Source organism: Abramis brama, assembly GCF_963993115.1.
Source record: "Abramis brama genome assembly, chromosome: 16".
Lineage (NCBI taxonomy): Eukaryota > Metazoa > Chordata > Actinopteri > Cypriniformes > Leuciscidae > Abramis > Abramis brama.
The window spans coordinates 31,226,986-31,248,551 of NC_139978.1; the positions used below are offsets into that span (position 1 = coordinate 31,226,986).

General features: G+C 37.3%; 1 protein-coding gene across 2 annotated transcripts in view; it reads right to left on the reverse strand.

Annotated features, from left to right (window-relative positions):
• Positions 1-387: 387 nt before the first annotated feature.
• tbc1d22b (TBC1 domain family, member 22B) overlaps positions 388-21,566 on the reverse strand; it is a 47,824-nt gene continuing 26,645 nt past the window's right edge. Inside the window, exons 8-12 of one of the 2 annotated variants that reach the window (XM_084086396.1) lie at positions 19,194-19,300; positions 16,397-16,472; positions 12,982-13,109; positions 5,215-5,310; positions 388-3,013 (exon numbers count right to left, since the gene is read on the reverse strand). In XM_084086396.1, coding sequence (XP_083942522.1) covers positions 2,885-3,013; positions 5,215-5,310; positions 12,982-13,109; positions 16,397-16,472; positions 19,194-19,300 — 536 coding nt within the window. In that variant the 3' untranslated portion in view covers positions 388-2,884. The remainder of the gene's footprint in view (positions 3,014-5,214; positions 5,311-12,981; positions 13,110-16,396; positions 16,473-19,193; positions 19,301-21,566) is intronic. The other variant, XM_084086395.1, reaches the window with a different exon arrangement.

Below are 21,566 nucleotides of genomic sequence, written 5' to 3' on the forward strand. Positions count from 1 at the left end.
TCCTTAAATAAAGCCATTGTATTGGCTGAGACAGCTTTATGGGTTCTCTAATGGATATGAAAGAAAATTGCTTTTACAGTGTACACTACTGTTCAAAAGGGCATTAATACTTTTATGCAGCAAGGATTAATTAAATTAATCAGAAATGACAGTAAAGACATTTTTAAAGTTACAAAGAAATGCTAATCTACTGAACTTTCTATTCATTGACTAATCCTGAAAAAAATGTATCATGGCTTTCACAAAATTAAGCAGCACAACTGTTTTAAACAAAGATAATAATAATAAATGTTTCTTGATTTCTGAAGGATCATGTGACACTGAAACTGGAGTAATGATGCTGAAAATTCAGCTTTGCATCACAGGAATGACAAACAAACAGTTTGTAAATTGTGATATATATAGTTTTTACTATGTTTCCGATCAAATAAATGCAGCCTGGCTAAGCATAAAAGACTTCTTTCAGAAACATTAAAAACACATCTTACCAACCCCAAAACCTTTGAACTGCAGTGTACAGTACTAACCACAGCAATAACTGATTAAGAAAAGCTTTTTTTTTTTTTTTTTTTTTTGAGTAGCTAGAACAAGACATAACATGTTACACTTTTGATAAGGCGTTGAGAAAGGGTGACAAGTCTCTGTACAAGAGCCAGACATGGTCATACGGTTATTGATTAACTTTGTCCATCAGACTAAGTGACATCAGCAGAAAAGAAAACGTGTTTCAGAGGCAGTGATGAAGATTATGAAGGCCAAATCACAATGTGCACTAATGAATCGCAGGCAATAAGACCAGCAATATGTATTAAGGAAGTGTATTAAATGTGTAATAAAATGGATTAGGAAGTAAATGGTGTCCATTTTGATTTCATGTTGACTTAAATCTTCATAACATTCAAAAGACTAAAAATGGGAGCTAATCTGTAAATTCACTCAGTGTGTCTCATGAATAATTACCGCCTCATCTCCTCACCAGGGTCAGCAATACCAAACCTTTACAATAAGTCACCCTTTCATTAGCGCACTTTGAAGGGGTGACGAGCAAACTAATTATCTCTGGAGTGAGTATCAGCTTATTACAGTATGCAAAGACATAAACCTAAAGACATACACTGAAAGAAAAAAACAAAAAACATTCCAGTTCACTTCAAAATGAAGAGCGCAGCACTGCAAATGCTTCATCAAAAATAGATTGTAACAGCAAGACCGTACGGCGCAGGTGGTTTCAAATGTCACTGACGGATGAACAAGGACAGCGAGCCGACAAAATGTACATTATTCAAGCGTTTAACATCAGCAAACTCAAAATCCTCCACAGCGCTGAGCCAGAAGTTCAACAGCATCACTTTTAACTGATTCTGACACCTTCCTCTAATCAATACAATCCATTCGCTTCAATAATTAAAGCAGAAAGACACTTATTTAATTTATTATTCAGATTATCCATGCAGGGTGTTGGTCCAAGTTATACGAAATGATTAGAGGTTTTTAATGAAAATATTTGCTTTTGAAAAGTCAGAGAAAATCATTTCGCATTACACGCCGTTTTTTTTTAGAGATCACACATCTACTTTGGAAAGATTCAGAACTTGAACAATTAATCACCAATCAAAACGAATCAGCCGGAGTTAATAAATATACCGAGAGGTGAAACAAGGGTTCAAAGGGAAAAGGGAGATAATCAGATCATCTACATCTGATTAGCATAAGCATCTGCATAATTTGGTTGCCCGGGGAGATTAAATGTGTACGTGCGAATGGTAGATGCCTTTTCACAGTGCTTTGAGACTTCATCTACTGTTCTTCAACAGTATTTAAGATTATGATTTGTGCAGCTTGAAGCGTGTCTGCCAGGCATTACCCAGCCACGCTTCAGTATCACACAGAGAATACCAAAACCCTTCAGTCCGTAGGTTTCTTTCGACACGACTCCGGTCCTGTGGTCTCATATGCAGACCTCACATCACACTGATTCATTCTTTATAAAGCCACATTAATATTTCACTGCAGTTTGATTCAGCCGTCTTCGCTGAAACGTTACCTCAGTAGTGGTCTTCGAACGCTTACACTAAAGCTCTAAAAGTACCAATTTTCTAAGAAATAATTGTGCAAGAGCTTCATACGAATACAAAGCCACTTTAAAAGATTAGATTCTCATGTTTGATTGTTAATATACACAGTCTTACGATTCTAATAAAACATAAAAACCCAAAACAAAACCCAAACACATCCTCTGGAGGTTGCATATTGATTCTTCGAATCCGTAATGCTTGAGAAATGACCCTTTACGGCTGCCATAGTTTCATGTATTGCAGAGCTTCAATAACGCCGTCTCCGAGTGATTTCAACAGGAATCGACCCGTGTACCTGCGTGTGGTACAATCAATGTCGCAATGAGCAAAAGGTCAGAGGAGATCACATTATGCTCTAATAACACAAAGCAAGAGAACATCATAGGGGGAAAAAAAAGATCTGCCACAAAATAAAACCGAGAGAGATGGTTTCTTCACATCTGAGGTAACAAATGGAGGAAGCCTTCGGAGAAACAATGCTAGTATGTCATGTCCTTCTGTTTTTACTCTGATACGCTCACATAAGCGCTTTCTTTTCCTCAGCGCTTGGCATCTCGTTGTCAGTTATCTTCTGAAGTCATCTGCAGGCAAATTGAACTGTCAGCCATCAAGATGGCAGTTTTGTCCCAAAATATCTGTTTTGTTCGTGGTTGTTTACGCCGTCTCATTCTTTATTGTGAATTGTAACAGACGATGACACAAATTTGACGTCATTGGCGAAAATTGGTGAGCTCTAGCTTCACTGTTCGTTGTTAAGTCAGATCATCGTCTGGGTTTGCGGAGTCTCGTTGTGGTCCGGTTACGGGTTCTCATCTCTTGTAGTGGCTCGGAGCGTCAGCGAACATGTATTTGAGTCTGTAGGCCTCTGCCAGTAGTAAACCCACCTCTTCGTTGCCCCAGTGTATTGTGGGAAGGTTCTGCAGGAGAATTAGCAGGCTCTGAAAAGACATAAAAACACATTCTATAAAACTGGATCATTTAAAGAGCTCCGTCAATCTGCTGGTAGCAGCCTTCCACCTCAAAAATTACTGTTTCCTGGCTATTACCTATTCTTAGAAATGCATTTTTACTGTTCTCAACTGGAAATGCTCGTAATCACGGCATGATTACAATGTTAGGATGACGTGATTCATGATTGGTGCTGCTCTTAGGTCACTGCTTGTGTGTTTAGCGTGTGTGTGAGAGTGTGTGTGTGTGTGTGTGTGGGGGGGGGGGGTATCCCACCACCTACAGCTGCTGTAAGTGCACAAGAACAGATCTATCATAATCAGCTTCACTCTGTGTAAGATCAGATTTCGGGTTCTTTGGTCTGGTAATTTTAGCGGAGTAGCATACAAGCTGAAAATCATTGATTTTAAAGTTGCTAACTGCCTTTGAGCTTTGGGATAAAAAAAAAAATGGTGCTCATCACAACAGCCTAGGGGTGTGACGGTTAGTATATAACCGTGAGACCGACGGTTATAGTTGAACACCGTCATTAGAACTCTATAACCGCCAAAACCGTGTTATTAAAATATTTTTTACAAACATTTTTTATCATAGAGAATGTTTAAATACTAATTAAAAACAATTGTTAACAGTCTTGTGTTTTTAATGGTCTACATCATTTCCAACTGTATTTGATTCTTTGCCAAGTACCCCCTGACCGACCGCCAATCATTTGAGATAGAAATAAAAGCTATGATATAGTGATGTGCCATCATTATGAGATTTATTAAACAAATGAAAAACATTTGCAATGATAAACATTAGCAATGAACATTTGCAATCGGGAGACATGGTTTTTTACCACTTAATGAAGTTTTGTTTTGTAAATCGTCAGACATGATTTCTACCACTTCATTAAGTTTTGCTTTGTAGAAAGCCTTTCTTTAAAGCGAATTTCGTTTTGTACAAATTGTATCTTAATTTTAATAAATGTTTCATCAACCAATTGCAAGCATTTAATAAATAAAAAGCAAATATAGGAGACAATATAATAACCATGACATCGAGGCTCCGATGCGCCGCGTTCACTTGCATTGCATTGTGAAGTTGAACTAGAGCGCATCTTATCGTAAATGAATGAAACTCAGCGTAGGCCTATGCCTCATACATTAGCATTAAATATCTTTGCTGCATCCTTTCTAGAACAGACAAGGGCTTTCTTGCGGCTCGCATCAGCAGAGCATTGCATCGTCCATAGACCGCAAAACAATCAGCGGATGGCGGGCGGGTGCGGCTTTGAAATCTGGTCAAAAAACGTTGGTGCGGATGATGAGTTTTGTGATGCGGTTGCGGATGAACTAATACCCCATCCACGTATCTCTATATTGATAACAACATTGAACACTACACAAATATAAATTTTATTCAAACTAAGTTGTCCTATAACAGACGAGTTGTCCTACTAGAGTGAAATCTGTGATAGCGATCATGGGGAAATTCGTAAAATATTTTAGACTAAACTATTTATCTTAATAAAATATATTAATAATTTATTGTTACTACTCTATTATTATTATTACTATATTTAATTTTAATTAAGATTAATAATTTTTGTCTTAAATATTTTAAGAATTTTCATATGATCGCATCACAGATTTCCTCAACAACAACAATAAATATAAATATTATTATTAATATTTATAGAAGTTTTTAAAAATCAAATAAGCAAATTTGTGAAAGCGATCGTGTGAACACGATCATCAGTCCATAGATGATTAAATGTGATTATTTTAAACCATTGACAGCCCGAGTATAAACGCCAGCTCAAATAGCTGTTCATCAAACCCTTCTCTACCCGACCTGACAATGAGGCAAATAATAAACGAGAGAATCAGAGACGGAGCCGAGGCGTGGAGATCCTTCGGAAGAAAGCGTGAAAGAGAAGAGAATGGGGGCAAATAACAGAACGTTCTCTTTTCGCGGGCGCTGAGGTGTGGTGAATCCGCTGGTCTGTGAAATTCGGTTTCAGCAGAGGCCTCTCCACTGGAGGGCCAATTATTCCGATAGTCTTGGGATAAGTGACGGACGGGACGCTTTCAAGTGATGCATGCATGTGTGGGAAGACATGCAGACAGTCGCATGTAAACGACCTAAGCTTATTCAAGGAGCCCAGCGGCCGTGACATGCACGAAACACGGAAATATATCGGTACCTGAAAGTCCAGCATGGAGAGGATCTCTTTACGCCATTTGATGAGGAAGGCGGCGCACACGTAGAGGTGGAAATGTGAGAATCCCTCTGACTCCGCCTGAGGATCAAGAGCAGATACAGAGCAGAATGCACATGCTTGGATAAGTAAGCAGTCATTAAGCAGATGATTATCCAAAGTGACATACAGCACACTTATTAGAGAGACAACCCCTGGGGTTAAGTGGCTTTCTCAAAGGGCAAAATAATGATTGTTTCGAGGTTTGCTCCTTGCAGGGATTGAACCAGCAACCTTCCAGTTACCAGCCTTGAGCTTTAAAGCAATAGTTCATCCAAAATTAAAAATTCTGTCATCATTTATTCACCCTTGTGTTGGTTCCTTTTAAGGCTTTTTGTCTTCATACCTTAACATCTTAAGGAGTTTTTCCTTGCCAGTTGTCTTTGGCTTGCTGGCTGTGGGATTTATGACTTCACAAAGCTGCTTTGAAAAACTAAATGGACTTTATTAAATCTTTACAAGTTTTTTTCCCCTTACAACAGCAGTTTATGAAAAAACAAAAACAAACAAACAGACAAAAAAACATGAAAGTGCCACAAAAGTATGTGCTATATTTAGAGCCTTTGAAGTCATATTACACAGGGCTCCAGACCGATGTAGCACCAGTGCCTCTAAGACTGAAATTTAAGTAATTCTTCACCATATTTTGAGAACCAATGATATCAAACCAGGCCATTTCTAATCATGAACGTAAAAGAGATTTGAAAGCTATGAAGAGGAAGATTTAACAAAAAAATTATTCGTGAATTTAGTCTGTACCTCACCAGCGTTATTGTTAACTAGAACTATTATAAATATAAATATTAGATGAAAAACTTAAAAAAAATGAAACAAAAACTAGAAATAAATGTAAGTACTAAAATTTCTAAAACTAAAATGGAATAAATGAAAGCTAAACTAATAAAAATGACAAAAAAATAATAAAAGACAATATAAAAATAAAAGCTAATTTTAAAGATTAATAAATGGTATACAAATAATATAATAGTATATTATAAGAGTATATAAATAACACTAAAAGAACAGCCATATGAGCCACTTTTATGGTGTTTTTGCATTTTTTGACACTGACAGGCATGGTCAATATTAAATGGTTGATGTATAGACAAGATCTGTGTGAGGATTCTTCCGTCTTCATTTGAACCGGATTTGCTACTGCTCCAGCGAAGAAATAAAAAGAACCGCTTTCTTCCACGATGAGTAATATGAGTTTTAAAATATTATTCATAAAATTATTCAGCTACAGTCGAGCGCCTACACAGAGCTCCTAATGTAGTTTTACCATCTATCTAATGTATTGGAGTGGGAATTAGGTCGTGTTAGTTATTCCCAACATATCTAAAGAAGACACCACCCATTCCGGCTCTCCGCTCCACATTCGTCCTCTTCTCTCCCCAGCATCCCCCTCTACTTGTGTTATGTACAGTGTGGTACATTCAGTTACTTGAGAGGCAGCGAGTGGTTATAAATAGCTTTGTTTGCTTTCATTTCTGTTGGTCCCTCTTGAAGTGAGAAGAAATGGGGAAAAGAGGAGGAGAATGAGGAAGGAGGATAAAGTTGGATTTTTATCAAGACAAAGAAATTGCAAGAACTAGAAGCGATTCTAGGAGTTCAGTTTATCAGTCATCAAATTATGGGTTGTGTTGGTCCAAAGGTGTTTCTTTGTTGACACCGGGTTCAAATCTCATTTTATTATTATTTCTCTAAAATTTAACTACATCAACAAATAAAGAGGACTTTTGCACTGTGAAAAAACAAAATATTTAATAAATAAAATATATAATAATAAAAGTGCACTATTAAGATATGTTTCTAAAAGGAAAAGAAAAATTCAATATTAAGAAAATATCAAGAAATTAAATTAATTGTCTTATCTAAAAAATTTGTTATAAAAAGAGATATAGATATATACACAAATTTTTACAATTATTTGTCAGTGCCACATGATCTTTCAGAAATCACTTTAATATGCTGATTTGCTGCTCGAGTAACATTTCTTATTATCAATGTTGAAAACAGTCGCGCTGCTTAATATTTGTTTCTTTGATGATTAGAAAGTTGAAAAGAACAGCATTTATTGGATATCGAAATCTTTTGTAACATTATAAATGTCTTTACTTTTGATCCCAAACCTATTGACCCCAAACTTTATAACCGTAATTTGCCAGTTAGTATATTGTTTCTCCTTTTTCACTCTGATTAATGGACCAAAACTAAGTGTACTACAAGTACCATAGTATCAGCAATTGACACAGTTGCTGTACTTGTTTGTTTGTAGGGGAAAAGAAAGAGACAGTAAGAATGGCTCAGGAGACAAAAGCCGCTTTCCGACCGGAGGAACCTTTTCACAGTTCCTAGAACTATTGGCTAAAGTACCCGGATGTCGGCGTGTTCGCACCGCAGGAACTAGGAACGATTTTAGTTCTAGGAACTCCATTTGGAGGAACTAATTTAGGTCCTACTTCAGAGTAGGGTCTAAACCAGCACTATAGGAACTACCCGTGACGTTAGTGTTCGCTGATTGACCGAACGCACGCGGAGCACCAGCACCCGCCATTTTTAAAACAGCTAGAATGTAAACACACAGATTATAGCCTATATATTTACTCCATAAACTAACTATAAAACATGGAAAACAGTGATAGATGGGTCTCTAAACCTTTATGCTGAAGAGAAAATCCAACGCAACTTTGAGGGGACCAAGTCAAACATGATTATGTTTATCTGCCCAGCTAGCAACACTGGACATCAACCACACGGCATAGGCTAATAACCTTTTTTTCATATACTGTCTACTTTCTATAACAGTTCTATCTAATAACATATTAAACAGTACTGTTAGACAGATCGCTAACTAATAAACACAGAGAATGCGAGCATTGTTTGCTCTGGCGTTCTCAGCGCCGCCAAAATAAAGGTCTGTCGCGCCGTCAAAATAAAAGTCACCGTGCTTGTGTTACTCCCTCACCCCTCCTACCAGTTCCTATGGCCACTTGGCCAGTGCGAACGCAAACAGCAAAACCGAGTTTGGGGGAGAGTAGTTCTTAGAACTGTTTAGAAGTGGACAGTTCCTAGAACTAAGTTCCTGTAACTACTTAGTCGGAAAGCGGCTAAAGAGAGACAGGAGAGATAGGGAGCCTTAAGATGAGTGAAGACTAAGCAACAAAAGCAAAAGAAAGCAGCATTCGTGATTAAGTCTCTTTCCTAGGAACGTATCCGTGTTCTCTCCTCCACCTCTCAACAAAACCCATCTCACTAATGGAGGGGCCGGGTCCCGTGAGATGCAGATGCTTTAGAACATCAGTCAGACATTAGCATGACTTTCCTTTTTGTCTTCACAGCTCTTTCTCTCTCCTTCTTCATTTTGTTCGCCCACATCTCTTTCTTTCTGGCCTGAGCTCTTTGTGCACCTCTAATTGATCTTGAGGAGTGAGTCTTTGTGCCAAACGTGCAATTACAGGAGGGACCTGATAAAAGAACCCAGGAGAAGTTGAGACTCTCTTCTCTGCCTTTAACCTCGAATGAGTGGATAAAACCCTCTCATCTAATTAACTTACTCTGGTCCGCCAAACATGCAACATGTGTCTGCTGTGCTCAATGGATAATGTCAATGAAAGCATTCATTAACAATTAACCAGGAACATATTATTCAGTGTTATCGGAAAAGCCCCAAATTGCCATTTTAACAATGGAAGTTTATTACAAAATGACAAAAAAAGGTCTAATTAATGCCAGATGGCAAAGAGAAATCAAAATGTACCCATCTGCTTTCATCAAGCCATGTTATTCAAAAAAAGTTGAAGCAGGTTGTACGCATTGTGATGTCACGATAAATGATGGCCGAGCTCATGAATATTAATTGAATCTTGCAGATGCTGCTATATAACCTGGACTAACCTCTCATGTAATCTCGTTAACATTCATGAGCCAGTTCTGTAAAGTTGCGCTTAAGTTTGCTTTATAGGCTCCCCTTGTCAATGTGGCATCGCGCTGCTTTATATTTTACATGATCTTTTATCACTTTGTTCAACATTTTTAAAAGAGATCTATTTTAACACAAAAAGAAAGAATTGTGAAAGAACGGTTGGGAGGGAGCATGAAGAATCATTTTCACTCATGATTGAGTCCTGGGCCTTAAACTCATTAAAAGTCTTTGGGTTGTGCTAGAGGAGACTTTACAGAGTGCTGGACTCTTGCATCTTGACCAAAAAATTTATGGAAATAATATTTATTTTTACAGCATTTTATGTTATTTTTTATAACATTAACAGTTTTATTTATTTATGAAATAGATGATCTGCATGTCTCTCTTTGATCCATCATTACATTTGAAGGAGGCAGGGCAGGATACAAGTGATGGTTTTAGCGTAGTTTAACCTTGTAAACACATGCATCATGGCTCGGTTTCTCTCTGCGTTTTAAGCTGGCCTCACTGACACATTTCCCCTTCTCTACCTCAGTGAGGTGGGTTAATGCCACCTTTACTGCTCGCCCCAACCCTGACCCCACTGTGAAAACGCCTGAGGAAATAAGTAAAGAAAAAAGAAGCAGGAATTGAGAAAGATCAGATGGAAAATAACTGGAGGAAAACTGCTTGTCAAGCAGAGCTTAAAGGTACACTGTAATTCTTTACTTAAGATTTTACACATGCGGTTAAGAAAAATGTCAAAATATATTAAAGAGCACCTATTATGATTTTTTACATTTTCAACTTTCAGCTGTTTGAGCATGAAAAATGTCTGCAAGGTTACAAAGCACAAAGTCACTCAAAACAGTTTCTGAACTTCCTGAAATGCCTTCATTGTAGTCTTGAGTTTTTTTCCAGGAACGAATACGTCACAATATTCCTTATTTAAATAATTCCCACCCAAGGCATATGCAAAAAAGGGGGGCAAGGCCTGGTTGAGTTGCGTTAGTAGTGAGTTGAAACTCGCTGTTGTGTTTAAGGTGACATTTCTGAACATTCTTGAAGTGGTTGACCAATCACAACACACTGGTCCAGCGGACCAATCTTTTCAGAAGGAGGGACTAAACAGAGCGTTACTGACAGACTGGGAAGGTATGCATTGTCTTTAAGGTTGCTTAAAGGGGCTGATGATCAAACATGGCTATCAACAATGTTTGGTAACAAAGCTGATTCAAAACGTAAAGAAGCAAATGACATGCAAATGGTTCACCACTCGCCATTCCCTCTCTTGGATTGTACTTGTCACCTGACAACTATTCCCCCTTTATCCAATAAAACCCACCTTGTGGGAATGGATCTACGTCAAAAAGCCATGCATGAGAGATGGAATGGCAGATATGCGGAGGCAGACGTAAAGGACAAAGAAATGAGCAAGGAGATATATCAAAAGGAAGTCTCAGAGAGGACATGAAGACAGGACACGAAAGGAAATCAGTGGAAGGTAACTCTTCAAAGGAATATTAATGAATGACAGGAATATGAGTAGTTCACACCTTTGTGACATTTTAACAAGAAAAAAAAAAAAAATGTATGAGCAGCATATGGTCTTCAAGGACATGTCACCCATAACCTCTGAAGCGTTTAAAAAGATTACTTGAAGATCAGTAATCATTCACGGGAGTCTGCATTATTCCCGCAAACCCTGTTACGGGAGGTGACATAGGGGTGACTAGGGATGTAAAAAGTAGGGCTGTCAAAATGAACACGTCAGTGCATGCGATTCATTTCTGCACCAGCGTTGAGTTCTCATGCGGGGCTTCGGGAGCATAAAAGGAGGAGCGACGACAGTGAAGGATGAGAGAGGACCAGGCCTGGTTAACCTAATAAACCTGCTGTTGTGATGTCTTTCATTAATGTTAATTAAAGAACAAAAGAAAAAGAGAAAATCACTCATTGCTCTTGACTAAATAACTTTTGTAGCTTTAATAAGGATTAATTACATTTAATTTATAATTTATGAAGTGTTTGATAACTTTATTTAAATTTGTATATTTCCTACGCGTTAGACCTACCTGAAAATCTTAAAGCACTGTTTACAAAGGTTACATGGGTCAAAACAATGAAAACAATAACTTTTTGTGCATTTTGACAGGGCAAGTAAAAATCTAAATTGGTCTGACTGGGCCAATTGAAAAATTGAGCCCTGATTTATTGAAGGCACTGCTAATTGTGACATTACAGTGGGTTTATTTGAAGATTGTTTTAAGTTCACTTAAATTAAAAGTTGTTGTATTTTTTAAAGCCTAATAAATGTTAAAACTGATAGATTTCAATTATACTGTAACATTGAATGGCTATAATTAATGGCTAAAATTAAAAAAAAAAAAAAAAATCTATTTCATCGAGACATCAGAATTGGTTTCGGTGATACTGGCCTTCTTTCACAAAAAGATGCCATTAAACAAATATTTAAAATATACTGTCTTTATGCTGTTTCTACATTAATTTGGAGATTACTATATACAAATACATTAAAATCTTTAGTTAGGTGGGATTAATCGCTATTAGTTACAGAAAAATGTGCGATTAATTCATTTTTTTTTTTTTAAATCAATTGACAGCACTAGTAAAAAGACATTGAAAGCATCAGTTGTGGAATTTAATAACTGACTATAATTACTATAACAAAACTCAAGTATAAAATAAAAATTAAAAATAAATACAAACGGACATGAACTACTTAATAAAACCATCTTCTGAAATGGCCAAAAAAGTTTTTTTTAAATTTCTTTATTCCTACAAAAATAAATGAAATAATAATAAATAAAAAAATTACATGCTAATTTTTTTAATCCAAAACTACAATACATACTTGACAATAGTACTGTACAAAAATTGTGTACTGTTTTTGTCAATATTCTACTACTGTCCCTCCAGTTTAGGGGTGTAGGAACTTGAATATTTATTATCATTAATATTTAACATTATTATTATTATTATTATTATTATTATTATTATTAATAATAATAATAATAATAATAATAATAATAATAATAATAATAATACACATTTCTCTGCCCTACATTTACATTATGTATTGGCTTGAATTAATTTGAGTTCATATTATTTAACAAATAGAAATGAATATTGAAACATTAAAATTAAATAATATTAATAATGATAATAATTCACATTTCTATTCCTACACTGAAGTATATATTGTAAAATTAATTTTAATAAATATTAATTAGGTGGTATAATGATTTTTTCCTAAAAAGCTCAGGTAAATTATACATTTCTAGACTAAAGCAAAAATGATACCAGAGCTGTATTAAGACAGTATATTGACTGTATTAAGACAAAATATTTTTAAAGCTTGTGTCATGTGGTGCCCCCCTAGTGGTTGTGAATGGTTGGTGCCCCTGGGCACTGGCCCAAGTGCCCTTATGGATAATCTGGCTCTGAATGATACTATAGCAAAGTAACCGAACTGAAAAACTAATTCTCAGCACAAATATGTACACCCCTACTAGTGGTTCAAGTTTTGGGCTGGTAACCAAAATTTGTAGGTTCAAACATGTAAGTGATCCATGAACTATGACCACTCTTTTTGACCAAGACGCTTAACCCCAGGCCACTCCAAGTCACTTCGGATAAAATGATCAGATAAAAAGCACAGCCAGACGATTAGAATGAAAACATGTCAGAAAAGGCTTTACTTGAGCTTTATGTCTAATAAAGCTCAAGTAAAGCCTTTTCTGACATGTTTTCATTCTAATCGTCTGGCTGTTTTGGTGCAACAGTACCTGGTATGTGTCCCACAGGCGTATGGTACAGCGCAGCGGCAGCTCCCTCATCAGCAGATTATTCATCCAGCGGAAAGCAAACTGCAGATACTCCACCTCACACTTCTGAAAGTGGATGTGGACATCCTCTGTGGGCGTAGAAAAGAAAGCACAGGGGATTTAGATACATTTGCCTGTAGTTTCTGCAAAGTGATGCACTGGGAGTAGCTTTTGTAACCCATCTATGGACCCCCATTGTTTAAAGAAGCCCTCTGGCCCTGAACTAAGATCACCGCTATTGTTGAATTCTCCCCACACCTGTTTCACTGAATTAACATTATAGACCCCTAACGTGTGTGTAATTATATTCGATTGAATGGGGAGAGAGAGAGAGAGAGAGAGAGAGAGAGAGAGAGAGAGAGAGAGAGAGAGAGAGAGAGAGAGAGAGAGAGAGAGAGAGAGAGAGAGAGAGAGAGAGAGAGAGAGAGAGAGAGAGAGGGGTGCTTAGCTCATTGAGAGAGGGATTTTTCTGATAAGCTCTCGTTCGGCCTTTGAACAGAATAAGAATGGCTTTCGAAAGCGGACATATTGACTTGAGTCCTGATAGATATTGATGGAGAAAATGTGACAGCTCTCTGAAAGTGCAGAGAACTGAAGTCGGACCTGTCAGAAGAAAAATGAAAACCCTTTCCACCACCAATAAAAGCAAAAAATATCATTTAAAAAAAAAAAAGGTTTAAATAATGAATGATCTTTTGCAATGTTACATAAGGGTTGCATCATAATGGATTCAGCTAATGGAGTGAGTCATTGGTGTGAGGTTTGAACATTATCACAAATTCTCTTCTCTTGCAATCCCAACAAAAGGTTTGTTCATAATGAATCTGATTCCAGTAAACAAGATGAAAGTATAAAGCCTTTATACACAAAAATTTAAACCAATTGATTTTGTAATTTTTGAAAAAACTCTTTAAAATAAACTCTTTTCCAGGAAACCGTAAAAAAGGGTCGTCACAGATTGATCCGTTGATGTGTCTTTCAAAACCACTGTCCTCATACTGAATAAAGATACAGACAAAAAGTCTATTATATCTTTACATTTGCAAAGTGAAAACGTGCGGTGAAGAAAAAAGAACAACAGCAAATGCAACAGGCAACATCCCATTATTATTTTAGCCATTATAATGGTTAAATTAGAAGAAAAAAAAAAGGGTTTTGAGGAATATATATATAAAAATATGATAATAATCATATCATATAATTAAATTTCATTTTTATTGTTACTACTGTAAAGCTATATTAAATTATTATGGGATCTCATTCAATGCTTTCAGAATGTTTACTTTTGTTTCTGTATTTTTAAAATGAACATTTTAATGAGTATATTCATTGAACAAAAATAAATTATTTTATTCATCAAAATAAATGGAAAATAGCACAAACTTTGCTAAAGTTTTGAACGAGTATGAACTTAATATTAATATTATTCAAAACATATGACTACTTTGTGCCTTTTGCCCCATGCTTGTGAGCCTTTTACCCTGTTACCACCTTTAGCCCCATTGTAACCTATATATAGTATTTAAAAATAAATAAAATAATTGTTGTTAGACAGTTATTTTTATACTAATTTCTGCTTTCTTAAAATGACTAATAGCTGTCAAGCACATTTAAAGGTGAACTGCTGTAACCGAACAGCTTCGGAGTCATTGGAATGGTTATATGACTGTTTTCGGGTTGAATGGTGGTCTTCTCGCACCCCTCGAGCGCCTGTGAGACGAAAAACCACCCTTGCAACTTTGGGCCGGCAGGTATCAGGTCTCGCAATGTAACAAACTGCTTTACGGCACTGCACACATATACTATCTAAACATTTATATGCTAGCCTTCTTTGTATTATACATACCTCAGTGGACATGGCTCCGTGCGTTCGCCGGGTTCTTTGAAAACAAATGCACATGCACATGACGGGAGAAGATGGGACGAGCCAACGAGTTTTGACGACAGTGTTGTCAAATATCTATTCCGAAGCTGTAGGGGGAGCTCTATAGAGAAACCCGCGAGCAAAAAGCGAGAAAACAGCGAAGAAGTCGGCAAAGCTGCATAATGCAGCTTTAATACCAACCTCAAGGACTCCTAAATATACTCAATAACATGTGATAAATTATATGTTGCTTAATATGTTAGACGGAAGGTGAACGGTTACCATTGATTCAGAACCAGCATGTTATTATTCACACATGACTAGTCATGAGCAGAATCTAAGCTTACTTGTCATTTTCCTCATTTCAGTGTAAAGAAAAAAACTTGTGAACATCTACAAAGTGCTTGCTAGTGTATTTCCCTGACTATCTAGCCATGTGAAAGTGCTATTTATTTTCCCTTCGCTCAGTCCACTCCATTCGTCTCTCATCTCAACTCACTTCCATTTGCCTTCACACCCTAATTGCAGGGGCTTATGGGGAATTGATTTCTCTCCTGTGCTCCCCGGCGAGACTGTGGGGTCTGCTATTGCTCACGGTGCTCGTGGAAGCTGATTGATGGGAAAGAGGCGCGCGGTGGCTCTCACCAAGAGTTTCAGTGTGGGCTGTTCAGCTTATCACACCAAACACACTGAACAGGGGAGTAGGCATCCAGATGGTATAAACACTCTGACAGAAAAAAAACAGAGGCGGACTAGTGGTATAACGGAAACGGTGTGATTCCAAGAAACAGAAACGGCCAACACCTTGGGAAAACAAGTCTTTTCCAAGGCGATGAACAAGATCACACCCTGGCAGAAAAACAACACCGTGTTGTTTTGAGCATTTTGCACAGCTATTTATGGTTCGGAAAAAAATAGTTCACCTCATTCTGGAGGGCAAAGGGCGAAATAGATGGGACCGTTTAAGGGACTCCAGACACTGCCATTTTGTTCTGGCAGTCATGACATGTTATTTGCTGAAGCTTGTGAGGGCATTTGTCTCAAAAAGCACACGATTGGGCTCGAAATAGATGACTGCAAGTTTAATGCCACAAGTTAACAAAAAGAGTGATTTCTATCTTTCAAGCAGCTTCAAAAGGTAACCTGCTTGTAACCCTAGGCACAACAACACCAGGACCAACTGCCTCAAACAATGCTAAAGAACCATTTAACCCAAACATTACAATTTTGTAATCATTTACTCATTCTCATGTCATTGAAAATGATTTCTTCCGTAGGAATGCAAAATGAGAAATATGAAAGAATGTTCATGCAGCTCTTTTCATACAATGAAAGAATATAGTGATCAGGGGCAAATTAAATTAATTTAATTATAATTTAGCTTTTTTTGTAGTTTTTGAGATTTAGTTTAAAAGATAAAATTCAATTTTATTTTTTGCGTGAACTATTTCTTTAATTAGGAATTATATTGATAGGAATTAGTAGATAATGTGTTTGTGAACAAGATCTTACCATCTATTCTGCTGACGAGCTCTTCCAGCGCCTTCACTTTAATCTGAATGCCAGGCTGGGCGAACGTGTAGTTGTCCTGATGGAGAAAAACAAAGGCAGTATTTAGAACATGGAATAATTATTTTGTTATCTCGTTAAGGGTCTTTCACATGACTTGTCTCAGCGCTTCAATCGCTTAAAGCAAGCATCATGAGCCACTTTGACCTACACATGAAAATCATTGTGGATAGTGTTATGGAAAGGCAATTTTTATTCTACGTGGTCATTTTTTAAATAAAAACCTGTTAATAAAATTAATTTTATGCTTTTAAAAGCCCTTAAAATGAACAATTTAATAGAAATAAATAAAATGATAAAATAGCAAAAAGAAATGATAATAACTGATATATTTAAGATTTATAAACGGCTTGCGAAAAAAACATTTAGAATATTCATCAGGCTAATTGTGCGATAATGTCAACATCAGATTGTGATAATAATATAATATAATATAATATAATATAATATAATATAATATAATATAATATAATATAATATAATATAATATAATATAATATAATATAACAAAGGGTCTGTCATAGATCTGTGGCTTGTTACCAGCTGATTAACTGAGGGAAACGAGGGTGCTATAGCAGTTATTGTTATTTATAACTAATGTAGTTCTCAGTCTCTGTTCCTCTTCCCTTGTGGGTCATTAAGGGCCAGTGGCCATCTGCTGTGCTGCGGCGCGTGTTCTGCCCTTCAGCTCGGCTCCACTCAGCCAATGAGCACAACACAGAACGGCCCACGGGACAACCTGACTGTGGCCTGCATCTGACCCTTGCTCCCGCCTGCAGATGAGTGCCCTGACACGCTCGTCTCTCTCTAACAGAGGGCCTTTCTCAAGGGAATGCCAGCCAAGGATCTGAATCCCCCTAGCTTAAACGTCCTAGCTTCAACTTCCTCTCCAAGTATTTCATGTCTCTCTCCCCTAGGCGGGTGAGTGTCTTATCCTCTGGTGCTTAAGCACAACAAAGACTGTTACTGTTTTTTTTGGCCATCAGAGAGTCTTTTTGTATTGCATTGTATTCCACTGGTCTCTGGCTTTTGGAAAAGAGCAAAAGGACAGGATGACCACTACAGGGTTTAGTCTAAATAAAAAGACACAGAAGCGATACTGTCCTAAGAGAACTGCAGATTGACCAAGAATACCTGGAGAAATTACCATTACCATCTTAATTGCAGTAGCTTGGCTGATGCATGATGGAAGTACGTGATTTGAATTTTGCTTTTCAAAATAAAATGTACTATAAAATAGTTCGTTTTGATGATGGACATGCACTTGTTAATGCTGATGGTGAGGAATTACAGTTGCAACATTATGTACCTCAAACTGAGAAGTGTATCACTGAGAAATGTCCTGCTCGAGTCGTCCTTGCGATGGAGGTTCGGGTTGAATAACTAGTTCTTTCAATGTCTCATCATCGGACTCACGCTCAGATTGATATGGTAAAATCGACGTCATTGTTCGCTACTATCTTTAGTTTACGGTGTAGGAAGCCTCAGGACAAGCAGAGCTGACGTTGTTATGGCAATGGGCGTTTTTGTTTTCGACGCGCGCTGTACACGGTAGACCAATCACAACAGACTCAGCTGTCTGGCCAATCAGAGCAGAGTAGCTTGCGGAAAGGAGGGACTTAGAGATATTGATTCATCTGACAAGTCGTTTGAGAATCATTGAAAATGTGGTGATGTGCAAATGTATATTATGAGAAAATGAAACAGTTTTTTGACCTTTAATGCATGTAAACCTGTTGTAGGAGACTCAAACAACATTAGGATAGCATAATAGGGGCACTTTAAGAAATATAGAGGAATAAGAATAAGACAGACAATGGCTATATGAATGAACAAATTTATAAATAAAATTCATTTAAAAAATATAAATAAACAGTAATTACATATTATAATTAACAGTATTATATATTTAATATAATAATAAATATTAACAGTAATAACAATAAAATTATTCGATATATTATGAAGTTTGCCTCCTTTGAATAAAGTGAAATGAAAACAGTAAAAAGGCTGTTATTATTATTATTATTTTAAAGTAATATGATTATTAGGAAATAAGAGGAATAAGAACAAAGAATAAGAAAGATGATGATGACAGAAAGAATGAAATAATTTGTACATTTTATTATATATACACATTTATATGTTTATATAAACATTTAAGGAAATAAACATTAACAAAAATAAAAAAATATTATTAATAGTAGTTGTATTATTATTATTATTATTATTATTAAGAAGAAGAGGGCAGAGAAGAAGAATAAGAAGAGAAGGAAAAAGAAGAAGAGGACAAGGAAGAAGAAGAGGATGACAAGGAAGAGGAAGAAGAGGACGAAGAAGAGGACGAGGAAGAAGAAGAGGATGAGGAAGACAAAATCGAGGAAGATAAAATCAAAGAAGAGAAGGAAGAGGAAGATGATGAGGAAGAAGAAGAGGAAGACGAGGAAGAAGACGATGAAGAAAATGAGGAAGAAAAAGAAGAGGAAGAAGAGGAAGAAGAGGAAGAAGAAGAAGAGGATGAGAAAGAAGAAGAGGAGGAAGAAGAAGAAAATTACAAACTTAGGTAAAATGAAATTTTTTAAAAGTTAGGATTTATACATTGCTTTCGCAAAGCAGAACATTTTTAAATGCCAATGTCCAAATAAGTGAACCGAATTAATGCTACTTTTGAATGGACACTGATGGAGAAAGATGGTTATGACATCTACCATCTACCATAAACCTTGAGTGGATCAAATACCTGTATCCCATCCAGCAATTTGCTCATGCACCAAAAGCTGTCGGCTTCGATGTTTCGTTGCGTATCCAGTGGTAAACTTGCCATTTCAAAATTTTCGACATCTTCTTCTATGAAAAAGAATACACACAAAACACACACACACACACACTCACATTAATGTTGGGTCACTAGCAGATCAAACCAGCACACATGCTGCAGGTGTTCACAGCAGTCTTTGTTTTCTTGCGGGCGAAAGCAGTTCTGGTGTGTCGTGCATCGTATGCACAGACACCACGAAGCCATTAGATCATTAGCCGGCAAACTGCATTCTTTATTCAACACATTCATCAACTCGCCCCTCTCCCTCCCTCCCTCCCTCCGCAGGCTTCCCCTAGCAGCCATGACCTTTCCCGACTCTTTAAACAGTATGTGCTAAATGATGCTGATACACACATTATGCCCCAGAGAGCCAGACCTGGCTGGAAAAGACTTCTGTGTGCCACTCCACTCACCCACCCACCCACCGCACAACTAATGTAGTCCTCCATCTCTTGATCTCTCTCTCTTCCTCTTTTCTTAATAAGGAAGGGAGGGGAGGAAGAACAAGGAGCTATTTTGATGAAGCACTGAGTAAAGAGAAGGAAGGAAGGAAGGAAGGAAGGAAGGAAGGAGAGAGAGAGAGAGAGAGAGAGAGAGAGAGAGAGAGAGAGAGAGAGAGAGAGAGAGAGAGAGAGAGAGAGAGAGAGAGAGAGAGAGAGAGAGAGAGAGAGAGAGAGAGAGAGAGAGAGAGAGAGCGCATGTTTGCATGCAGCTTGCGCATCGCCAAAGCAATTCAGTCAATCACACGACTTATTGCGGTACGTGAGAGCTGAAGTATAGAAAAGAAGGTCAGATCCAAGGTCGAAGACACAATGAAGAATACATGCTCTCCAATGACCGTAGATACTCAACTGAAGCTGCAAATCAACACGTGCTGAAGACCATATGGACAACTGCTGCTGAGGTCTGTTGTTAGAGACAAAATCAAACTGACTGTGAACAGCATTAGGCTAAGCCCGTATTTGCATACTGCTACTAGTAGGGATGCATGATATATAGGCCACAATATCGGTATCGGCCGATATGTGTTCATTTTTAATGTTATCGGCCCAAATTTGGTCCATACATTAAAGCCGATAAATAATGGATAATTTCCTTCAGCTGAGACACTTCAGATGCACACTGTTCGCCATGATGATTTTGAATTGATTGAAATATGATTGGAATCACTTCAAAATAGGAAAATACAGTTAAGTGCAACATGTGCAAACCAAGTCTGTCATATCGGCTCCATAAAATTATAATGAGAATATTATAATTGTGTGCTTGGGACAAGGCTTTTAAATGGTAAGAGTTTTGTTTTTGTAATCAGGCTCTCAAATTATATAAAAATTTGGATTTAGATTTATCGGCCAATATATCAGTCATCGGCTTTCAAATATAAAGAATTATTGGTTATCGGTTATTCTCATATTGGTACATCCCCATCTACTAGACAATAAAAGTATGTACACTACTGTTCAAAAGTTTGGGGTCGGTAAGATTTTTTTAAAACAAATTATTCATCAAGGATGCTATAAATTGAATCAAAATGGACAGTAAAGAGATATATATATATATATTGTTACAAAAGATTTTGATTTCAAACAAATGCTGTTTGGTAACACCCTGGATTGAAATCCTGCAGCGCCCGCAAGGTACCCCTGCTCAATGGACATCTAAATGATTCAGAGAAGGCTTGGGAGAAAGTGCTGTGGTCAGATGAGACCAAAATTTAGCTCTTTGGCATCAACTCAATCCGTCGTGTTTGGAGGGAGAGAAATGCTGACGATGACCCCAAGAACACCATCCCTACAGTCAAGCACGGAGGTGGAAACATTGTGCTCTGGGGCTGTTTCTCTGCTAAGGGTACAGGACGACTTCACCGTATTGAGGGGCGGATGGACCAGGCCATGTACCGTAAAACCTTGGACGAGAACCTCCTTCCCTCAGCCAGAACACTGAAGATGGGTCGTGGATGGGTCTTCCAGCATGACAATGACCCAAAATATACCACCAAGGCAACAAAAGAGTGGCTCAAAAAGAAGCACATTAAGGTCTTTGAGTGGCCTAGCCAGTCTCTAGACCTCAATCCTATAGAAAATCTGTGGAGGGAGCGGAAACTTTGAGTTGCTTAATGACAGCTAAGAAAACTTAAGGATTTAGAGAGGATCTGTAAAGAGGAGTGGACCAAAATCCCTCCAGAGATGTGTGCACACCTGGGGCCTGATGTATAAACGTTGCGTACGCACAAAATGGGCATAGAAATATGCGTACGCATTTTTCCACGCACATATCGGGATTTATAAAAAATAA